Raw genomic sequence first — 22,809 nt, forward strand, 5'->3', positions numbered from 1 at the left:
GCCACGGCTAACAGCGCGGACCCCAGAGACGGGCATGAGACGCTAAGGCTGCTGCTGCCGCCACCAAGAAGCCTGTGTGCGAGCACAGGTCACTATCCACACCTCCCTTCTGGGGAGCCTGTGCAGCCCGCCACTGCCAGGGTCCCGGGATCCAGGGACAACTTCCCCGGGATAATGCACGGCGTGCCTCAGGCTGGTGCAACGTTCCGGCGGCCTCTGCTGCCGCAGGCTCGCCCCGCATCCGCACCCCTCCCTCCCCCTGGCCTGAGTGAGCCAGAGCCCCCGAAGCAGCTGCTCCTTTAACCCCGTCCTGTCTGAGCAGAGAACAGATGCCCTCCGGCGACCTACACGCAGAGGCAGGGCCAAATCCAAAGCTGAGCCCCGGGAGCTGTGAGAACAAAGAAGAGAAAGGGAAATCTCTCCCAGCAGCCTCAGAAGCAGCGGATTAAAGCTCCACAATCAACTTGATGTACCCTGCATCTGTGGAATACATGAATAGACAACGAATCATCCCAAATTGAGGAGGTGGACTTTGAGAGCAAGATTTACTATTTTTTCCCCTTTTCCTCTTTTTGTGAATGTGTATGTGTATGCTTCTATGTGAGAATTTGTCTGTATAGCTTTGCTGTCACCATTTGTCCTAGGGTTCTATCTGTCCGCTTTTTTCTTAAAAAAATTTTTTTCTTAATAATTATTTTTTATTTTAATAACGTTATTTTATTTTATTGTACTTGATTTTATTTTATCCTCTTTCCTCTTTCTTTCTTTTCTTTCTTTCTTCCTTCCTTCCCTGCTTCCTTCCTTCCCTCCTTCCTTTCTTTCCTCTTTCTTTCTTCCTTTCTCTCTCCCTCCCTCTCTCCCTCTCTCTCTCTCTTTCTACTTTTTCTCCCTTTTATTCTGAGCCGTGTGGATGAAAGGCTCTTGGTGCTGCAGCCAGGAGTCAGTGCTGTGCCTCTGAGGTGGGAGAGCCAACTTCAGGACACTGGTCCACAAGAGACCTCCCAGCTCCACATAATATCAAACGGCAAAAATCTCCCAGAGATCTCCATCTCAACACCAGCACCCAGCTTCACTCAACGACCAGCAAGCTACAGTGCTGGACACCCTATGCCAAGCAACTAGCAAGACAGGAACACAACCAGGAACACAACCCCACCCATTAGCAGAGAGGCTGCCTAAAATCATAATAAGTTCACAGACACCCCAAAACACACCACCAGACGTGGACCTGCCCACCAGAAAGACAAGATCCAGCCTCATCCACCAGAACACAGGCACTAGTCCCCTCCACCAGAAAGCCTATACAACCGTCTGAAACAACTTTAGCCACTGGGGACAGACACCAAAAACAACGGGAACTACGAACCTGCAGCCTGCAAAAAGGAGACCCCAAACACAGTAAGATAAGCAAAATGAGAAGACAGAAAAACACACAGCAGATGAAGGAGCAAGATAAAAACCCACCAGACCTAACAAATGAAGAGGAAATAGGCAGTCTACCTGAAAAAGAATTCAGAATGATGATAGTAAAGATGATCCAAAATTGTGGAAATAGAATAGAGAAAATGCAAGAAACATTTAACAAGGACCTAGAAGAACTAAAGGTGAAACAAGCAACGATGAACAACACAATAAATGAAATTAAAAATACTCTAGATGGGATCAATAGCAGAATAACTGAGGCAGAAGAAAGGATAAGTGACCTGGAAGATAAAATAGTGGAAATAACTACTGCAGAGCAGAATAAAGAAAAAAGAATGAAAAGAACTTAAGGACAGTCTCAGAGACCTCTGGGACAACATTAAATGCACCAACATTCGAATTACAGGGGTTCCAGAAGAAGAAGAGAAAAAGAAAGGGACTGAGAAAATATTTGAAGAGATTATAGTTGAAAACTTCCCTAATATGGGAGAGGAAATAGTTAATCAAGTCCAGGAAGCACAGAGAGTCCCATACAGGATAAATCCAAGGAGAAACACGCCAAGACACATATTAATCAAACTGTCAAAAATTAAATACAAAGAAAACATATTAAAAGCAGCAAGGGAAAACAACAAATAACACACAAGGGAATCCCCATAAGGTTAACAGCTGATCTTTCAGCAGAAACTCTGCAAGCCAGATGGGACTGGCAGGACATATTTAAAGTGATGAAGGAGAAAAACCTACAACCAAGATTACTCTACCCCGCAAGGATCTCATTCAGATTCGATGGAGAAATTAAAATCTTTACAGACAAGCAAAAGCTGAGAGAGTTCAGCACCACCAACCAGCTTTACAACAAATGCAAAAGGACCTTCTCTAGGCAAGAAACACAAGAGAAGGAAAAGACCTACAATAACAAACCCAAAACAATTAAGAAGATGGGAATAGGAAAATACATATTGATAATTACCTTAAATGTAAATGGATTAAATGCTCCCACCAAAAGACACAGACTGGCTGAATGGATACAAAAGCAAGACCCATATATATACTGTCTACAAGAGACCCACTTCAGACTCAGAGACACACACAGACTGAAAGTGAGGGGATGGAAAAAGATATTCCATGCAAATGGAAACCAAAAGAAAGCTGGAGTAGCAATTCTCATATCAGACAAAGTAGACTTTGAAATAAAGACTATCAGAAGAGACAAAGAAGGACACTACATAATGATCAAGGGATCAATCCAAGAAGATGATATAACAATTGTAAATATTTATGCACTCAACATAGGAGCACCTCATTACATAAGGCAAATACTAACAGCCAGAAAAAGGGAAATCGAGAGTAACACATTCATAGTAGGGGACTCTAACACCCCACTTTCACCAATGGACAGTTCATCCAAAATGAAAATAAATAAGGAAACACAAGCTTTAAACGATACATTAAACAAAATGGACTTAATTGATATTTATAGGACATTCCATCCAAAAACAACAGAATACACATTTTTCTCAAGTGCTCGTGGAACATTCTCCAGGATAGATCGTATCTTGGGTCACAAATCAAGCCTTGGTAAATTTAAGAAAATTGAAATTGTATCAAGTATCTTTTCCGACCACAACGCTATGAGACTAGATATCAATTACAGGAAAAGATCTGTAAAAAATACAAACACATGGAGGCTAAACAATACATGACTTAATAACGAAGTGATCACTGAAGAAATCAAAGAGGAAATCAAAAAATACCTAGAAACAAATGACAATGGAGACACGACGACCCAAAACCTATGGGATGCAGCAAAAGCAGTTCTAAGAGGGAAGTTTATAGCAATACAATCCTACCTTAAGAAACAGGAAACATCTCGAATAAACAAGCTAACCTTGCACCTAAAGCAATTAGAGAAAGAAGAACCAAAAAAACCCCAAAGTTAGCAGAAGGAAAGAAATCATAAAGATCAGATCAGAAATAAATGAAAAAGAAATGAAGGAAACGACAGCAAAGATCAATAAAACTAAAAGCTGGTTCTTTGAGAAGATAAACAAAATTGATAAACCATTAGCCAGACTCATCAAAAAAAAAGGGAGTAGACTCAAATCAACAGAATTAGAAATGAAAAGGAGAAGTAACAACTGACACTGCAGAAATACAAAAGATCATGAGAGATTACTACAAGCAACTCTATGCCAATAAAATGGACAACCTGGAAGAAATGGACAAATGCTCAGAAAAGCACAACCTGCCAAGACTGAATCAGGAAGAAATAGAAAATATGAACAGACCAATCACAAGCACTGAAATAGAAACTGTGATTAAAAATCTTCCAACAAACAAAAGCCCAGGACCAGATGGCTTCACAGGCGAATTCTATCAAACATTTAGAGAAGAGCTAACACCTATCCTTCTCAAACTCTTCCAAAATATAGCAGAGGGAGGAACACTCCCAAACTCATTCTATGAGGCCACCATCACCCTGATACCAAAACCAGACAAGGATGTCATAAAGAAAGAAAACTACAGGCCCATATCACTGATGAACATAGATGCAAAATTCCTCAATAAAATACTAGCCAACAGAATCCAGTAGCACATTAAAAGGATCATACACCGTGATCAAGTGGGGTTTATTCTAGGAATGCAAGGATTCTTCAATATACGCAAATTAATCAATGTGATACACCATATTAACAAACTGAAGGAGAAAAACCATATGGTCATCTCAATAGATGCAGAGAAAGCTTTTGACAAAATTCAACACCCATTTATGATAAAAATCCTGCAGAAAGTAGGCATAGAGGGAACTTTCCTCAACATAATAAAGGACATATATGACAAACCCACAGCCAACATCTTCCTCAATGGTGAAAAACTGAAAGCATTTCCACTAAGATCAGGAACAAGACAAGGTTGCCCACTCTCACCACTCTTATTCAACATAGTTTTGGAAGTTTTAGCCACAGCAATCAGAGAAGAAAAGGAAATAAAAGGAATCCAAATCGGAAAAGAAGAAGTAAAGCTGTCACTGTTTGCAGATGACATGATACTTTACATAGAGAATCCTAAAGATGCCACCAGAAAACTACTAGAGCTAATCAATGAATTTGGTAAAGTAGCAGGATACAAAATTAATGCACAGAAACCTCTAGCATTCCTATACACTAATGATGAAAAATCTGAAAGTGAAATCAAGAAAACACTCCCATTTACCGTTGCAACAAAAAGAATAAAATATCTAGGAATAAACCTACCTAAGGAGACAAAAGACCTGTATGCAGAAAACTATAAGACACTGATGAAAGAAATTAAAGATGATACAAATAGATGGAGAGATATACCATGTTCTTGGATTGGAAGAATCAACATTGTGAAAATGACTCTACTACCCAAAGCAATCTACAGATTCAATGCAATTCCTATCAAACTACCACTGGCATTTTTCACAAAACTAGAACAAAAAAATTCACAATTTGTATAGAAACACAAAAGACCCCGAATAGCCAAAGCAATCTTGAGAACGAAAAATGGAGCTGGAGGAATCAGGCTTCCTGACTTCAGACTATACTACAAAGCTACAGTATGGTGCTGGCACAAAAACAGAAATATAGATCAATGGAACAGGATAGAAAGCCCAGAGATAAACCCACGCACATATGGTCACCTTATCTTTGATAAAGGAGGCAGGAATGTACAGTGGAGAAAGGACAGCCTCTTCAATAAGTGGTGCTGGGAAAACTGGACAGGTACATGTAAAAGTATGAGATTAGATCACTCTTTAACACCATACACAAAAATAAGCTCAAAATGGATTAAAGACCTAAATGTAAGGCCAGACACTATCAAACTCTTAGAGGAAAACATAGGCAGAACACTCTATGACATAAATCACAGCAGGATCCTTTTTGACCCACCTCCCAGAGAAATGGAAATAAAAACAAAAATAAACAAATGGGACCTAATGAAACTTCAAAGCTTTTGCACAGCAAAGGAAACCATAAACAAGACCAAAAGACAAACCTCAGAATGGGAGAAAATATTTGCAAATGAAGCAACTGACAAAGGGTTAATCTCCAAAATTTACAAGCAGCTCATGCAGCTCAATAACAAAAAAACAAACAACCCAATCCAAAAATGGGCAGAACACCTAAATAGATGTTTCTCCAAAGAAGATATACAGACTGCCAACAAACACATGAAAGAATGCTCAACATCATTAATCATTAGAGAAATGCAAATCAAAACTTCAATGAGATATCATCTCACACCAGTCAGAATGGCCATCATCAAAAAATCTAGAAACAATAAATGCTGGAGAGGGTGTGGAGAAAAGGGAACACTCTTGCACTGTGGTGGGAATGTGAATTGGTACAGCCACTATGGAGAACAGTATGGAGGTTCCTTAAAAATCTACAAATGGAACTACCATATGACCCAGCAATCCCACTACTGGGCATATACCCTGAGAAAACCATAATTCAAAAAGAGTCATGTACCAAAATGTTCATTGCAGCTCTACTTACAATAGCCCATAGATGGAAACAACCTAAGTGTCCATCATCGGATGAATGGATAAAGAAGATGTGGCACATATATACAATGGAATATTACTCAGCCATAAAAAGAAACGAAATTGAGCTATTTGCAATGAGGTGGATGGACTTAGAGTCTGTCATACAGAGTGAAGTAAGTTCGAAAGAGAAAGACAAATACCGTATGCTAACACATATATATGGAATATAAGAAAAAAAAATGTCATGAAGAACCTAGGGGTAAGACAGGAATAAAGACACAGACCTACTAGAGAATGGACTTGAGGATATGGGGAGGGGGAAGGGTAAGCTGTGACAAAGCGAGAGAGAGGCATGGACATATATACACTACCAAACGTAAAACAGCTAGCTAGTGGGAAGCAGCCGCATAGCACAGGGAGATCAGCTCGGTGCTTTGTGACCACCTAGAGGGGTGGGATAGGGAGGGTGGGAGGGAGGGAGACGCAAGAGGGAAGAGAGATGGGAACATATGTATATGTATAACTGATTCACTTTGTTATAAAGCAGAAACTAGCACAACACTGTAAAGCAATTATACTACAATAAAGATGTAAAAAAAAAATAGATGGTATGGTCTTGCAGCATCAGAGTCACCCAGGTACTTAATAAAAACAAACATGCCTGGGTCTCCCCTCAGGATTTGTTTCTGAAAGCTCCCCACTGCTTCTGATTTTTGGAAGAAAAAAAGAGAAATAAGAATGAAACTCTTGAAAAAGCCAATGCTTGAGGGACAGAGAGAAAATGGAGCAAACTTCCCAGCATAATCTATTTTCAGCTGAGGCTCCCCTGAGGAAAACAGTGTCACCTTATTAATAACCATCAGTGGTTTTGGAAGCTTTCGTTCTTAGGTCTCAGATGGTCCCAAGGGCCCCTGGACTGAGATACGAAGCCAGAGAATTTTGAAAGACTCGGCTTCTTCCTGGCTACTCCAGTGTCAAAAGAAATCTGTGCAGGTAAAAAAAATTTTTAAAAGCAAGTAAGAGCTGATTATGCTTTATAATGTATCATACTAATCTTTCCCCTGATCTGCATAGTTGACCTTTGAACAACCTAGGGGTGGGGTGGGGTTAGAGGTGTTGATGCCCCCATGCAGCTGATAATCCACATATAACTTTACAGTCAGCCCTCCGTATCCGCAGTTCTGCACATTCAACCAATTGCTGATCATGTAGTACTGCGTATTTACTACTGAAATAGGTGGACCGGTGCAGTTCACACCCGAGTTGTACAGGGTCAACTGTATTTGTATGTGTATTTCCTTTAGCCTCATGTTTTTATACTGGAAAAACTGTAATTACACAGTTTAATTTTCTATAGCACAGGTTAAATTTAGTTTTACAGATTTCCCTTTATATGTAAACTAAATGATTTGACTTCCTGAATCTTCGTTTTCTGTTTCAGTATATGGAATTATTCTTAAGTTTTGATTAAAAAAACCCAGATCTTTCTAGGCTCAAAATATATAACTTTGTGAATAAGTAAACTAACACCAGTAGCCTCATGGAGACAACGACTACTAATTATTCTATTCATTCACATGTTCCATATAATTAGAAGGTAGGAGTTATGTGGATGTCTTTTAAAAGAGAAGGGAGAAGGAAAAGTCTTTTGATTTTAGGCTCCTCAGTAGGTGACCTCATATTTTTCCAGTCAATGCTCAGAATTGTGTATCTTAGTGTCTCATACTCCCTAGCTTGGCATAGCACCATGGTAGAAATCCACACACTCTTTTTAGGGCACCAGAGTATAGGTGAACATCCTCCTTTTGGAGGGAGGCATGTGGCCTTACATAAAGAGCAGAAATAATACAGAGGCACACCTTTATATTGGCTCTGCCATTTCTGACTTGTGTGACCCTGGCAGCTCTACTATTGACTTTGCCATCCCTTACTGGACAATGGGGAGAGAGTAGATGTAAACTGCACAGAGCAGAGTACCTGACGTGGGGCAGGCACACAGCACATACCAGTCCTCCCCACTTTACACAGCCAAGGCTCAAAAAAAGATTTAATCCAAGTCCTAGAGTTCTGGTACCCAGCACCAAGTGAACACTGCTGAGGCTTTATCAGAGAGCCTAGTGATGTACTCTGATTTAAGAAGGAGAGGAACAGTGGCTAGTTCTGAAAACCACAGAAGTTACAGAAATAAAAATTCTTGACCTTAATGTTTTTAGGCTACTGATGTGCCTCCACACAACCTGTGGAGGTTGTGCCCCTGTGTTTCTCATAACTAGAAAAGGCTTTGCAATCAGTTCTTGCTGAGGCCCATGGCTCACCACTATGTGCAGTGTGCAGCTGGGCCTCTGACTACCAGAAAAGCCGTGGGTAAGGTGGCTCTCAAAAGCAAGTGGATACCCACTCTGAAAGGGAGATGTACAAATCACATTAGTATCATTCTATTCTTTTTTTTATTTTTTTGTGGTACGTGGGCCTCTCACCGCCGCGGCCTCTCCCGTTGCGGAGCACAGGCTCCGGACACACAGGCCCAGTGGCCATGGTCCACGGGCCCAGCTACTCTGCGGCATGTGGGATCCTCCCAGACCGGGGCACGAACCCGTGTCCCCTCCATCGCAGGCTGACTCTCAACCACTGCGCCACCAGGGAAGCCCAGTATCATTCTATTTTAAACGAAGAAATTTGACATACTTGCAGGGGAGAATCCGGACAACATCATTCTGTTTATAGCTTTCTATGCAGACTGCACAATGATCAAAGTCTGGGTCTGTTTCCTGAAATGAAAAGCACAGCAATGAAAGTTATACGCTAAAGCTATAAGTACCTAAATGGAGGAGATACGATCCAGCTAAGATTTTTCCTGTGGCAACTGTGGTAAACAGGTGATTATAAAGTGAAAGGTTATAAAAAAAAAAATGTAACGTTTCCATTTGCTTAACTGTATTGACCCAAATTGTAACTAAGCCAGTCTATTTTGTTTTTAAACTATGGTGTAACAATTAATACTAATTCTTTTTGTGAAACGTCTTATAAATCAGAATACTAATTTTTTTTAAAGATTCAAATCAGCTATCACCTTGGACCATCTAGTGCTGCATCACTATACCGGTCTGAGTAGGTTTTCCTCATCAGGACGCTCATCTGACCACACAGTTAAGTACAGGCAGAAAAGATGGTTGAGCCCCCAAAAGACTCACCCCAAGGATAGGAGCTGTGCATCTGGCCATAGATTTGGGGTAGAGAACAGTCATGGACTCAACTCTATACTAGGTCTTTATCAAGGGTCAGGAAGAGTCAGCCAGGTTTTTGGTCACCCAGGGTAATTGATCTCCTTCCTCCTCTGGATTGGGGAAGGGTTCCCCTGCCTTGTCATTAAACAGAGCACTACCAGGAAAGGCAACACTATTTGCTGTGTCACTGCTGCTTGGACTGAAACTCAGTAGGGTAACTCTTGACAGGTCTAGGAGGTACAAACTTTAAAAAAGTGTTGGTTTTAATAAGGAAAGATGGTTTTGTATTAGCATGGGGGGACAAAGTAGGATGGGTAGGTTGGGTGAGCTCCAGGGAAGTTCAAATTAATGTGGCAGCTGAAGGCTACCAGGTCAAAAAAGCATTTATATTGGTGACCACTCCTCTGGGGTTAAAGTACAGCTGTTGTGATGCTGCTTATATTTTCTGCAAGTGTTTTTACTTTTTTCTTTCTTTAGTATACCATGAAGTTCACTGAAAATGTTTCTATCTTCTGGAGCTGTGTCAAGGAAAACTAGATGTGGGGTGTCAAGGCAGTGGGAATAAAAATGAGTAAAGTCAAGAAAGTGGTAAATCTTAAGAGGATGGAGAATCACCTGTAATTATCCTTCCAGAGCTCTCTGGTAAAAAATTAGAGTTGCTTTTGGGGCAGAAGACAGGTTTGGTTTTATAACTTCAGAGATGCAATTTCTTCATTCTAGATAACCTTAAATATATTGAACACAGGGTCTCACATTAAGTTGCTGTTTTGTCCATAGAGAGCAGAAACAGGGCTCTACCTAATTTTGAGATCTGACTGGAGAATTAGGGTCAGGAATCTCAGCCATAGATGGCCTCTATCACTACCTCTCTGAGTCATTTCCCCTAAGCCACTAGATCCAACCCTAACAAACTGTGCCCTTCTTTCACACTGCTTAGCCTACTGTACAGAAAGCACCTTGTTAACCAACACTCCCTTGAATGTGGGTCTCTAGTTCTCCAGCTAACTGGTGAAGAACCAAAACACAGAAGAGAGACGCAAAGTCGCATGAAGCACAGGAAGAGAATGCACATTCCTGGCTACTTAGAGTTCTTCCCCCAAATATGCTAGGTTTTAGCAGAAGAAAACCGTTGAACACCACAGCTAAGGAAACTGTAAGTAGTCCGGTGATGCTAATTATGACAGGGGCGTTTAAAATCCAGGAAAATTAGAGAACTGTATGGAGGGTCTCTGAATGACAGGCATACTAAAAATAAGATTTCAAAGAGAAGCTACTTTAGATAGTATGCTTGGAGAAAAAGAATAATCTAACAAAGGAGACACAAATGGTTAGGGTATACTCCCGCCCACCAAATCAAAAGCAAAATACTTTACTGTTTTTATAGTGTTAAAGTGATTTCATTACTGTACCTTATCACCCTTTTTCACTGTTCTGGTTGTTAATTTGCTGATGGCTTTCTTGGCTGCATCTCCAAGACGACGCTATGAAAATTGCAAAGAAAAACAGACATTAAGTGCAAGATCTCTGGATGTTCTTTTTTTTTTTTCTGATATTTCAGCTAACTTTATTTTATTAAAATTTTTAATTGAGGTATAATTGAGATACACATTATATTAGTTTCAGGTGTACAACATGATTTGATAGTTGTATGTTTTGAAATGATCACAATAAGTCTAGTTAACATCTATCACCATACAGAATGTTTTTCTTCTTGTGATGAGAACTTTTAAGATGCACTCTAGATGATGTTCTTTATTTTAAAATAATTAAATGTATAAAGTCCCTATTATCCTACATTACTTTCCATGTCATATCATATGAGAGGATTCTAAAAAAATAATTTAAAAGAGAAAAACTGGCAGTTTTCCCCACAGATTTAGCATTCTGGTAAATAAGTGTATATAGTAAAAAAGCCAGGTGTCATAATCACCATTGCATTTTGTATCTAACAAATGTGAAATATTACAGCATTATCAACATCTAGTTCTTGTACATGTCAGAGCTACTGCCACTGTTCTAATAGCTTTCCTGTTCTGCTCCAAGGATGACCCTTATTAGATATATAAGCTCTGTCTTTGTGAAAAGACACCTCTAAAGCTCCTTAAAATTGCTTATCATATCACTGTGGGAGAAGGGATACAATCATGAGCTCTACTTCTGACTCTGCCACTGCTATGCTCTGTGATCTTAGGAAGGTGCATTTACCTTTCCAAGCTTGAGTTTTTCTCATTTATCTAAGAAGGTTAAGTCAGAAAATCTCTAAGGCTGAATTTATCCAGCATTTTGCAGACATTGCCAACACTGTTAGACACCAAGTACCCAAAGATGAAAAGACAGTGTACCCCTAACCTTGAAAAGCTAACTGAATTGGAAAGCAGACCAGTAAACACATTTTCATCAAGTGCTGTACGACGGAGCATGCCCAGGTGGTGTGGCAGCACAAAGAAGGCAAAATAATGCAGGTGGGGTGGGATAGGGCAGCAGAGGACTGCCAGGGAAGGCTTTGAGAAAATGATGCCTGAGCTAAGACTTGGAAAAGTGAGTAGGAAGGAGTTAGATAAGGAAAGCATTGGGATAGGAAGGGGGATTCTGGACAAAGGAATAGTCTAGTAAAGACAAACAGGTGTGAAGCACAGGTATGTGAAGGAAATTACAGTTCGATATAACTATAACTAGGGTAAGCATATATTACTCAAATTAGAATATTTTGAGAGTCAGAGGGCCCTGTTAATAATTACACTGGGACAATGGGCACAAACCAAGACTGTTCCAGGCACACTGGGACAGACTGTCACCCTGCATATAACCAGATCCTAAACTGTGGTGCGAGGCAGATGGTGAGGCTGAAGGGGTATGGTGGGAGCTAAAACAAAGGAGACCTTGGATTCTACACTGAGGATAAGACAAAAACAACATAAAATTTTAGGAGGAATTTTAAAGTACACAAAAGAAACCGGAATTTAATGACCCTTTAATGTATTTATCATTCACTTTCAATTATCAGTATTTACCTATATTCTTCATCTATTCCCCACCCCCTTTATTATGCTAGAGGATTTCAAAGCACATCACAAGCACTGTAGGCTTTCACCAATAAAGTCACCCCAAGTGAACTATGTCTAACAGATACGGGCTTTTGTTTGGTGCCACTGTCTTATCTAACAAAACTAACAATAATTAATCAACATAATCTAACACTCAGACTATTTCCCCAGCTGCCTCCAGAATGCTTGAATTAAGACACAAAGTCCAAACATTGCATTTGGTTGCTATGTGTCTCAAGTCTCTTTTAATCTGAGTCCCCTCTATCACATACATGCATATATACATATACATGCATACATACATAAATATTTTTAAAATAGCCTTATGGAGATATAACTGACTTAAACTGCATAAAGTGTACAATTTGATGTTTTAACTTGACTATGAAACCATCACAACAATCAACGTAGTCTATCATCCTCCCCAAATTTCCTTGTGCCTCTTCTTAATCCCTTCTTCCTGCCACCTTTTCACTTCATCCTCCATGAACTACTTTCTGCTACTATAGTTTGTATTTTTGAGAGTCTTATATAAATGGAATGACAGTATGTTCTATTTTGTGCACGCTTTCTTTCACCCAGCATAATTATCTTGAGATTAATCCATGTTGTTGCATGCATCAATAGTTCATTTCTTATGCTATGTAGTATCCCATTGTATAGACATAACACAACTTATTTATCCTTTTCCCTGTTGATGGGACATTTGTATTGTTTTCCAGTTTTGGCCGCAATGAATAAAGCTAAAAACAGCAGTCTTTACTTTTCAAACAGCGTACATGTCTTTGTAAGGATTTATACTTTCCTTGTGCTGGGGTAAATAGCTATGAAGTAGGGAAGACTGGCTAATATGGTAGGCGTGTGTGACTTTTTAAGAGACTGCCAAAGTGTTTGCTAAAGTGAGTGTACCATTTTACATTTCCACCAGCAGTGTATGAAAATCCCAGTTCCTCCAAATCCTCACCAACACTTGGTATGCCCAGTCTTTTTCATTTGATTGTAACCATTCTAATAGGTGTACAGTGGTATCTCATTGCGGTTTTAATTTGTATTTCTATAATGACTGATGATGTTAAGCATCTTTTCATGTACTCATTTGCCATCTGCATATCTTCTCTGGGGAAGTGTCTGCTAGAATCTTTGGCCCATTTTTCTAGAGTTGTTATTATTGACTTGAGAGTATTTTACATATTCTAGAAGTCCAGTGTGCTATCCATTGTGCTACAGAGCCACCTAGAGAGTAGTTTACATACTCGAGATATAATTCATTTTGCATATATTTTCTCTCATTCTGGCAGAAGTTTTTAATTTTGATGAAGTCAGTTTATCAATGTTTCATTTGTTGATTGTGCTCTGGTATTGTATCTAAGTAATCTTTGCCTTATCTCAAGGTTACAAGAGTTCTCCCTATTTTCTTTTCTAGAAGTTTATATGTAGGCCTTTATATGTAGGCCTCTGATCCATTTGAGTTACTTTTGCATATGGTTCAAGGTATGGATCAAAGTTTTTTTTTTCATATGACACACAATTGTCCCAGCACCATTTGTTGAAAAGGCTGTCCTTCCTCCACTGAATTGCCTTTGTACGTTTGGCAAAAATCTGTTGCCTGTATACATGTTGATCTATGGCTGAACACTATTTTGTACCATGTATCTATTTGTCTATCATTAAGCAAATACCACACTGTCATGATTTCTGTAGCTTCGTAACAAATCTGAAATCAACTCCAATTTTTTTCTCCTTTTCCAATGTCTTTTTGGTTGTTCTTGATCCTCTGCATTCCCATATTAATTTTAGGTCCATCTTGTCAATTTCTATTAAAAACAAAAGCCTTCTGGGATCTACACTGGGATTGCACTGAATATATAGAACAATTGGGAGAGAAATGACATCTTAACAATATTGAGTGGTTCCCCAAACACTGTATATCTCTCCATTTATTTAGTTTTTATTTTTCTCAACAATATTTTATAGATTTCACTGTATAGATCTTACACATCTTTTGTGAGATCTCTAAGAATTTCCTGTTTATGTTATTTCCTGTTTGATGCTAATGAAAATGGTATTTAAAAAATTCAATTTCCATTCATTTCTTGTATAGAAGTAAAATTCATTAATGTATAATGATCTTGGGACTTCCCTGGTGGCACAGTGGTTAAGACTCTGAGCTCCCAATGCAGGGGGCCTGGGTTTGATCCCTGGTCAGGGAACTAGATCCCACATGCATGCTGCAACTAAGAGTTCACATGCCACAACTAAGGAGCCCACATGCCACAACTAAGGAGCCAGCAAGCTGCAACTAAGGAATCCGTGAGCCACAGCTAAGGAGCCCACCAGCCGCAACTAAGACCTGGTGCAACCAAATAAATAAATAAAAAAAAATATTAAAAAAATAGTTATAAAAATGTATAATGATCTTATATCTTGCAACCTTGTTAAACCCATTTGTTACTTCCAGTAGCTTTTTAATAAATGCCGTCAAATTTTCTTCATAGACAATAACGTCATCTGCAAATGACAGTTTTACTTCTTCATTTCTAATATGGGTACCTTTTATTTTTATTTTTCCTTATTGTGCTGGCTAGAACCTCCAGTATAATGTGGAAACAAAAGTCATAAGAGCACACATCAGTCTCATTTCTAATCTTAGGAAAAACCATTTAGTCTTCCCCTTTAAGTATGATGGTAGCTGTCAGTTTTTCATAGATGCCCCTCTTCAGTTTAAGGAAGTTACATTTTATGCCTACTTTGCTAAGAGATTTCTAAAATGTAATTCAACCCTTACTGTAAAAAAAAAACAGGAAAAAATAAAAACAACGGAAATAATGCACAAGATGATCATAAAAACACATTAGTGAGCCACAAGTACTAGAAAGAAGAGGAAAAGGCAGCAGGATGGTTCTTTTGCAGCCTCTGTCACCAAAGGACAGAGTCACACAATGTCCATACTAGTCTTCAAAAAATGAGAGAAAGCCTCATATGATGAAAGAGGGGTTTTAACAGTACCTCTTTAAGAAGTCAAGTTCTTGTAATCCAAATGGGTTTGGACCCAATGGCCTACTGACCTTTGACGTTTACCAACAAAGTTTGTGTACGGCCAGATCTGACACCTTTCACTTGATTTTTTTTTTTTTTTTTTTTTGCGGTACGCGGGCCTCTCACTGTTGTGGCCTCTCCCGTTGCGGAGCACAGGCTCCGGACGTGCAGGCTCAGCGGCCATGGCTCACGGGCCCAGCCGCTCCATGGCATGTGGGATCTTCCCAGACCGGGGCACGAACCCATGTCCCCTGCATCGGCAGGCGGACTCTCAACCACTGCGCCACCAGGGAAGCCCTTTCACTTGATTTTAATGGCAAATCTGTGCCTGTGGTCTTGGCCTCACTGTTCACCAAGGTACTGACTGTACCTACAAGAGCTCGTGAAATACCATAGGTGCTCAAAAATCTGTGGAGTGAACAGCTGTCTGCTCAAAACCATTTTTTAAAAAGTTTGTTGGGAGACTAAAAAGGATAAAGGATGGTAGGTCATGTGTAAAAAGGATGGAGGCTTCCCAAATTCCACGGGGATGGAAATGGGGGTAATCAAGGATTAGAAATCATTCCCTTGGTGGAGATGCAATGAATGGACCCTGAGGTCAGTTCTGGGAGAAAAAAAAAACTCACCTAAATTTCTAAGAGACACACAAAGCATGTTCCCTGATTCTCTTTACTGTCTGGCCATGGAGGGAAGGTTATAATACTGATCTCTAATTCTGCTTTACGGTCTAATGTGGACCTCTTACATCGGCTGAGGGCACTTGCTGGTGCTATCCCCATCCCTGTCCCTGAGTACAGGGGAGGGGACAACTGTGAGAAGGTCAGGTATCATGGGCAATGAAGTAGGGGAGGCAAATGGGATTGGTGGGTTTTCAGGAGGTTCGTGGGAGATGGCTTGGAAGGGCTTCTCAGTTTTGAGATGGGCTCACAATGCTGCCCCATTGCTTCTTAGTTGGGCATATCCTCCTCCTTCTGCTCCTTCCATCCAAGTCAAAGTCCTCAAGCTCCTGCAAAACCTCATCCATGAAGTGTACAGGGTGTTCTAAGACACAGCCAACTGAACTGCATCATTGGAAAGCTTTTCACTGTTGGTACCATCAGCGGTTGAGATAAAGTATGGGAGCAGGGAGAACTGGGCAAAACTGAAGATTTTGGGGGTCACCTTATGTCTGCAACAATTTTTTTGGCCACCAGATGCACAGGATCTCTGGCCTGAACTCCCAAAGCCCCATTTCCCAAGGTGCTCAGGTTCTTGTAGGTGACTTTCCTCTGACATCAAACAGCACGATGTAGGTGTGGGCCTTGCAGTAGGAGGCATGTGTGCTCTGGAACTGCTCCTGGCTTGCTGTGTCCAAAAAGTCCACAAAGATGAGACCAGTAAGATACTGCCCACCATGGCCATGTGCTTATACAGGGTCAGGGTGTATGTGGACAGCTGCTGTGGCTGAAATCCATCTATGATAAATCTCTCCATAAATTTGGGCTTGCCCATGGTGCTGTCCCACTGGCAGATGATCTTCATGTTGTCATCAGCATTGTATTTCTCTTGGTTCAGCTCACAGGGTTTGGCTCTGTCCTGGGCCATTGGCTCCTGGCTATAGAGGGGCCCAGCCCAGCGGAAGGGACTCTTGTCACTGTCAGCCTGTCATTCCAGGAACCAGGCCCTCCGTCTGGCTCAGGGCCCAAGGAAGGAGAGGTGGTTCCCACATGCTGAGCCTGCCATTGGGGAGGCTTTGTCCTCTTGGATAGTCTTGGGTGAGGGCTGGAGACCAGGGATACTGCAGGTTGGCCAACCCTTGGCCAGCTGACCCCTAGGCCCTGTACACTGCCATCCCTGAACCCTATATCATCCCAGACACCCTGCTAAAAGTTTTTAATCAGGAATATATGCTGGATTTTGGTAAATGTTTTTTTCCTGCATCTGTTGAGATCATATGGTTTTCCTTTTTTTGGTCTGTTAATATAGAAAATTATATTAATTTTTTTTTTTTTTGTGGTAAGCGGGCCTCTCACTGTTGTGGCCTCTCCCATTGCGGAGCACAGACTCCTGACGCGCAGGTTCAGCACCCATGGCTCATGGGCCCAGCCGCTCCGTGGCATGTGGAATCTTCCCGGACCGGGGCACAAACCCGTGTCCCCTGCATTGGCAGGCGGACTCTCAACCACTGCACCACCAGGGAAGCCCTGATTCATTTTTTGAATGTTAAATCAACCTGCATTCTTGGGATAAATGCCACCGGGTCATGATGAACTATCTTTTTTATATATTGTTAGATATGATTTGGTAAAATTTGTTTAGAATTTTAAAATCTATGTTCAAGAGGGATTCTGGTCTGTAGTTTTCTGTTTTGTAATGTTTTTGTCTGGTTTTGGTATCAGGATGATGGTGGCTTCATAGAATGAAATGGGAAGTATTCCTATCTTTTCAGTTTTCTGGAGTTGGCATAGAATTGTTATTATTTCTTCCTTAAGTTTTTGTAGAACTCACCAGAAACCATCTGTACCTGGAGTTTTCTTTTTTCGGATAGTTTTAAATGCAATTTCCTTAATAGATATAGAGCTATTTAATTTATCTATTCACCTTGAGTGAGCTTTGGTCATTAGTATGGAATGACCACACTAATGGAATTCATCCATTTCATAGAAGTTGTCAAATTTATTGGCATAAACTTGTTCACAAGATTTCCTTACTATCTCTATAATCTGTAGCGATGTCATCCCATTTTTGATATTGCTAATTTGTGCCTTCTCTTTTTCTCCTGATCAGTTTGGCCAGAGGCTTATCAATTTTATTGACTTTCTCAAGGAACTAATTCTTTGAGTAATTTTCTCTGTTTTTCTGTTTTCTAGTTCACCAACTGCTGCTCTGATCTTTCTTATTACCTTTCTTCTGTCTACTTTTGGTTTAATTTGCTCTTCTTTCTCCAATTACTTAAGGTGTAAGCTGAGAGTATTAATTCCAGACATTCTTCTCTAATATAGAAATTGCTTTAGTGGCACATTCAAAATTTTGATATATTGTTTTAATTTTCATTCAGTTCAAATGATCTTCTAATTTCCCTTTTGATTTCTTCTTTATCTCATGGGTTATTTAGAAGTTAGTTTCCACATAGTTGGGGGTTTTCCAGAGATTTTTCTGTTACTGATTTCTAATTTAACTCCAGGAGGTCACAGAACATATTTTGTGTGACTTGAATCCTCTTAAAATTTTGAGACTTGTTTTATGGCCCAGAGAGCATTTCCAAAGAATGTATATTCTGCTTTTGTTAGAGGGAGTGTTCTGTAAACATCAATCAGGTAAAGTTAGTTGATTATGCTGTTCAAGTCTTTTACGTACTCAATGATTTTCTGTCTCCTTATTCTTTCAATTGAGAGAGGGGTAATGAAATCTGACTATAATTGCAGGTTTGTCTATTTCTCACTGCAGGTCTATCAGTTTTCACTTCATTTTTTTTTTAGCTTTGTTATTACCTGCATAAGTGTTTAAGTGTATCCCTGGCAACAGGTTTGCTCTGAAATCTCCTGATATTAATTAGCCTCTTCAACTTTATTTTGATTTGTGTTGGTTTTGTGTAGCCTTCTTCACCCTTTTAACCTATTTATATTTTTATATTTAAAGTAGGTTTCTTACAAGCAGCATATGGTTGGGTCTTCCTTTTTTAATCCAATCTGCTAACCTCTGCTTTTAACTGCGTGTTTAGAGGGTATACTTTAATGTGGCTATGATATGATTATGTTTATCACTTTGGTATTTGTTATCTATTTGTCCCATCTGTTCTTTATTCCCTTTTCCTGCTTTTTTCTGTTTTGTTTAGGATTGAGTTTTTTGTTTTGTTTTGTCTTGTCTTTTTACAATTTCATTTGTCTCCGTTGGATTTAGCTATAACTCTTTGTAGTGTTACTTTAGTGGTTACTTTAGGTTTTAAGTATGCATCTTTAACTTATCACAGTCTAATTTCAGGTGATTATACTACCTTACATATAGTGTAAGAGCCTTACGACAGTATTCTTTCATTTCATCCCTCTCAGCTTTTGTGCTGTTGTCACCCATTTTACTTATATAACTCCACTATATATTATCACATTTCTTTATACAAATATCTTACAAATTAAAAAATCTTTTAATTGTGGTAAAAACATGTAACATAAAATTTACTATCTTACCCATCTCTAAGTGTACACTTCGGTAATGTTATGTACATTCACATTTTTATGCATCAAATCTCCCAAACCCTTTCGTCTTGCAAAACTGAAACTCTATATCCATTAAACATTCCCTCCTTCCACCCCCACCCCCTGAGTCTCTGGCAACCACCATTTTACTTTCTGTCTTTGAATTTGATTACTCTAGGTACCTCATGTAACAGGAATCATACAGTATTTGTCTTTTTATGACTGGTTTGTTTCACTTGCCATAGTGTCCTCAAGGTTCCTCCACAATGTAGCATGTGTCAAAATTTTCTTCCTTTTTAAGGCTGAATAATAATAAGGCTTAATAATATTTAAGGCTGAGTGATATTGTATGTATACACTACATTTCCTTTATACATTCATCTATTGATGTACACCCAAGTTGCTTCCACTTTTGGCTATTGTGAATAATGCTGCTATTGAACATGGGTATAAAATAATCTCATTGAGATCCTGCTTTCAATTCTTTTGGTATATACCCAGAAGTGAAATTGCCAGGTCGTATGGTATGTCTATGTTTAATATTTTGAGGAATTGCTATACTGTCTTCCACAGTGGCCTCACCGTTTTGCAATGCCTAAGGGTTCTAGTTTCTCCTCATCCAAGAAATATTTATTTTGTTTTTTTAAAAATATTAGCTCTAATGATTGTGAAGTGATATTTCATTGTGGTTTTGATTTGCATTTCCCTAATGATTAGTATGTTGAACATCTTTTCATGTGGTTATTGGCCATTTGTATATCTCTCTTTTTTTGGGTTGCTTTGGGTCTTAGTTGTGGCACGTGGGATCCTCGATGCGGCATGTGGGATCTTTTGTTGAGGCACGCGGACTTCTCTAGTTGTGGTGCGCGGGCTTAGGTGCCCCGCGGCATGTGGGATCTTAGTTCCCCGACCAGGGATTGAACACACATCCCCTGCATTGGAAGGCAATTCTTAACCACTGGACCACCAGGAAGTCCCTGTATATCTCTTTTTGAGAAATGTCTTTTTAAGTCTTTTGCATATTTAAAAAACCAGGTTTGCCTGTTTTGTTGAATTGTGCGAGTTCTTTATATATTCTGGATATTAACCCTTGCCAGATACACAATTTGCCAATATTTTCTCCTATTCTGTGGGTTGCCTCTTCATTCTAACTTACTGTGTCCTTTGCTACACAGACATTTAAAATTTTGATACAGTCCAATTTATCCATAATTTTTATTACTTGTACGTTTAGTGTCATATCTAAGAAGTCACTGCTAAATCCAATGTTATGAAGCATTTCCCTTATATTGTTGTATAGTTTTAGCTCTTATGCTAAGGTCTCTGACCTATTTCAAGTTAATTTTTGTACATAGTGTAAGGTAATGGTCCAACTTCATTTTTTTGCATGTGGATATCCAGTTTTCCCAGCATCATTTGTTGAAAAGACTGTCTGTTCCTCACTGAATGATCCTGGCACCTTATCAAAAATCATTTGAACATATATGTGAGGGTTTATTTCTGGGCTCTCAATTCTATTCCATTGGTCTGTCTGTATGCCAGAACCACACTGTTTTGATTACTGTAGCTTTGTACTAAGTTCTGAAATCCAGAAGTTTGAGACCTCCAACTTTGTTCTCCTTTTTCAAGGTTGTTTTGACTATTTGGACCCCTTGAGATTCAATATGAATTTTAGGATAGGATTTTCTATCTTTGCAAAAAAGCAATTGGGATTTTGATAGGGATTGCACTGAATCTGGGTACTATTGTCATCTTTACGATATTAAGTCTTCTAATCCATGAACATAGTATGACTTTCCAATTATTTGCATCTTTAATTTCTTTCAGCAACATTTTGTAGTTTTCAGTGTATAAGTCTTTTACCTCCTTGGTTAAGTTTATTCTTAAATATTTTACTCTTTTTGATGCTATTGTAAATGCAATTGTTTCCTTAATTTCCTTTTTGTTCAGTGTTAGTATACAGGATATATTTTGAAGGTAGATCTGAGAGAACTGATAGATTAAGTGTGGAATATGGGAGAAAGAAAGGGGTCAAAGATGATGCTGAGCAGCTTAGAGAATACATACACCACTTAATGACATAAGGAAGATTCAGGAAGAGCAGATTTGGAAGGGGAAATCAAAAGTTCAGTTTTGGGTGTATGAAGTTTGAGGAAGTATCCCGAGAACTAAGAAGTGACTACTGGAGATGGCAAGGAGAGGTCACGGTGGCCTCGACAATAATCGTTCAGTGGAAGGACAGGAAGAAAAGCCTGATGCAATGGCCTTCAACTGGCACAAGGTGGTGGTGTCAGTGTACCTTTTAAAATCTTACCAAATTTCCTCATAAAAATGCACAGAGAAACTTTGAGAGTAAAAGTAAAAGCCCACAAACATCTTTAACAAAACCAGGTGAAAGGGTATCTCACAAACCCCAGACTACAAGTAGGTGGGGTCAAACCACAAACTATAGCATTATTCTACAGACACACAATCAGCAGCTGTGCTGAAGTAGTGGAGGGAAGAGAAAACGGGTTCTGACAGTCCTAAGTGCTTGATCCATCCATTATGAAGCTCCCATCAGTCTTTCATCTGATTTTAGCATACACAGATGAGCACTATAAATCCATCATTTCATTGAGGGTAATGAAATGGTGATTTTCTAATTCTATAATTCATTTGTTAGTTGGAATTCTTCTATAAAGAAGTTTCCCTCATCAACTAGCTGGTTACTATGCAACACAATTTGTACAGAAAAAATAGATGAGTCAGTTTTTAAAAACTGATTTTCAGAATAACAAATTGGTTCTCTAACAACCTGCAGTTTCAATCAACTGCAATATTTATTCCCTGAATGCTCAGTCTCATCTTTGACTGATATAGGGAGCTCCTTTAAGATGGCACCCAGGTCATTTTGATACCACCACAGTAGTCTTCAATAGCTTCCTTGCTAATTGGTACAATATTCATCTTATAAATTTGCTTCCCTAAACCTAAAAAAAGCCTTTTCTCCAAGGATGACTGGGTGTTTTTTTTTTTGAGTGGGAAATGGTATTTGAAAATAACCCTAGAGCAGTCTGAGGGTTGAATGGGGTGGGAGTGGAGATTCATTATTTTATTAAGAATATAAAATAATTTTCTAATTCTGTCATTCCTTCTGCATTTATTTGGCTGCATTGGGTCTTTGTTGCTGCACACAGGCTTTCTCTAGTTGCGGTGAGCAGGGGATACTCTTTGTTGCAGTGCGTGGGCTTCTCATTGCAGTGGCTTCTCTTGTGGCAGAGCACGGGCTCTAGGCACGTGGGCTTCAGTAATTGAAGCATGCGGGCTCAGTAGTTGTGGCTTGCGGGTTCTAGGGCGCGCAGGCTTTGGTAGTTTTGATACGTGGGCTCAGTAGTTGTGGCTCACGGGCTCTA

General features: G+C 39.5%; 1 protein-coding gene and 1 pseudogene across 2 annotated transcripts in view; both read right to left on the reverse strand.

The window, feature by feature from the left end:
* The window catches only part of RNF130 (ring finger protein 130), a 108,166-nt gene that overhangs the window by 18,855 nt on the left and 66,502 nt on the right, over window positions 1-22,809 (reverse strand). The window contains exons 4-5 of the mRNA XM_082837156.1: window positions 10,572-10,643; window positions 8,624-8,706 (exon numbers count right to left, since the gene is read on the reverse strand). Coding sequence (XP_082693282.1) covers window positions 8,624-8,706; window positions 10,572-10,643 — 155 coding nt within the window. The remainder of the gene's footprint in view (window positions 1-8,623; window positions 8,707-10,571; window positions 10,644-22,809) is intronic.
* On the reverse strand, window positions 16,190-16,826 carry LOC309959868 (rab-like protein 2A; annotated as a pseudogene). The gene has a single exon. The product of its transcript is annotated as a rab-like protein 2A (transcript).

The sequence above is a fragment of the Leucopleurus acutus genome, assembly GCF_964270905.1.
Source record: "Leucopleurus acutus genome assembly, chromosome: 3".
Lineage (NCBI taxonomy): Eukaryota > Metazoa > Chordata > Mammalia > Artiodactyla > Delphinidae > Leucopleurus > Leucopleurus acutus.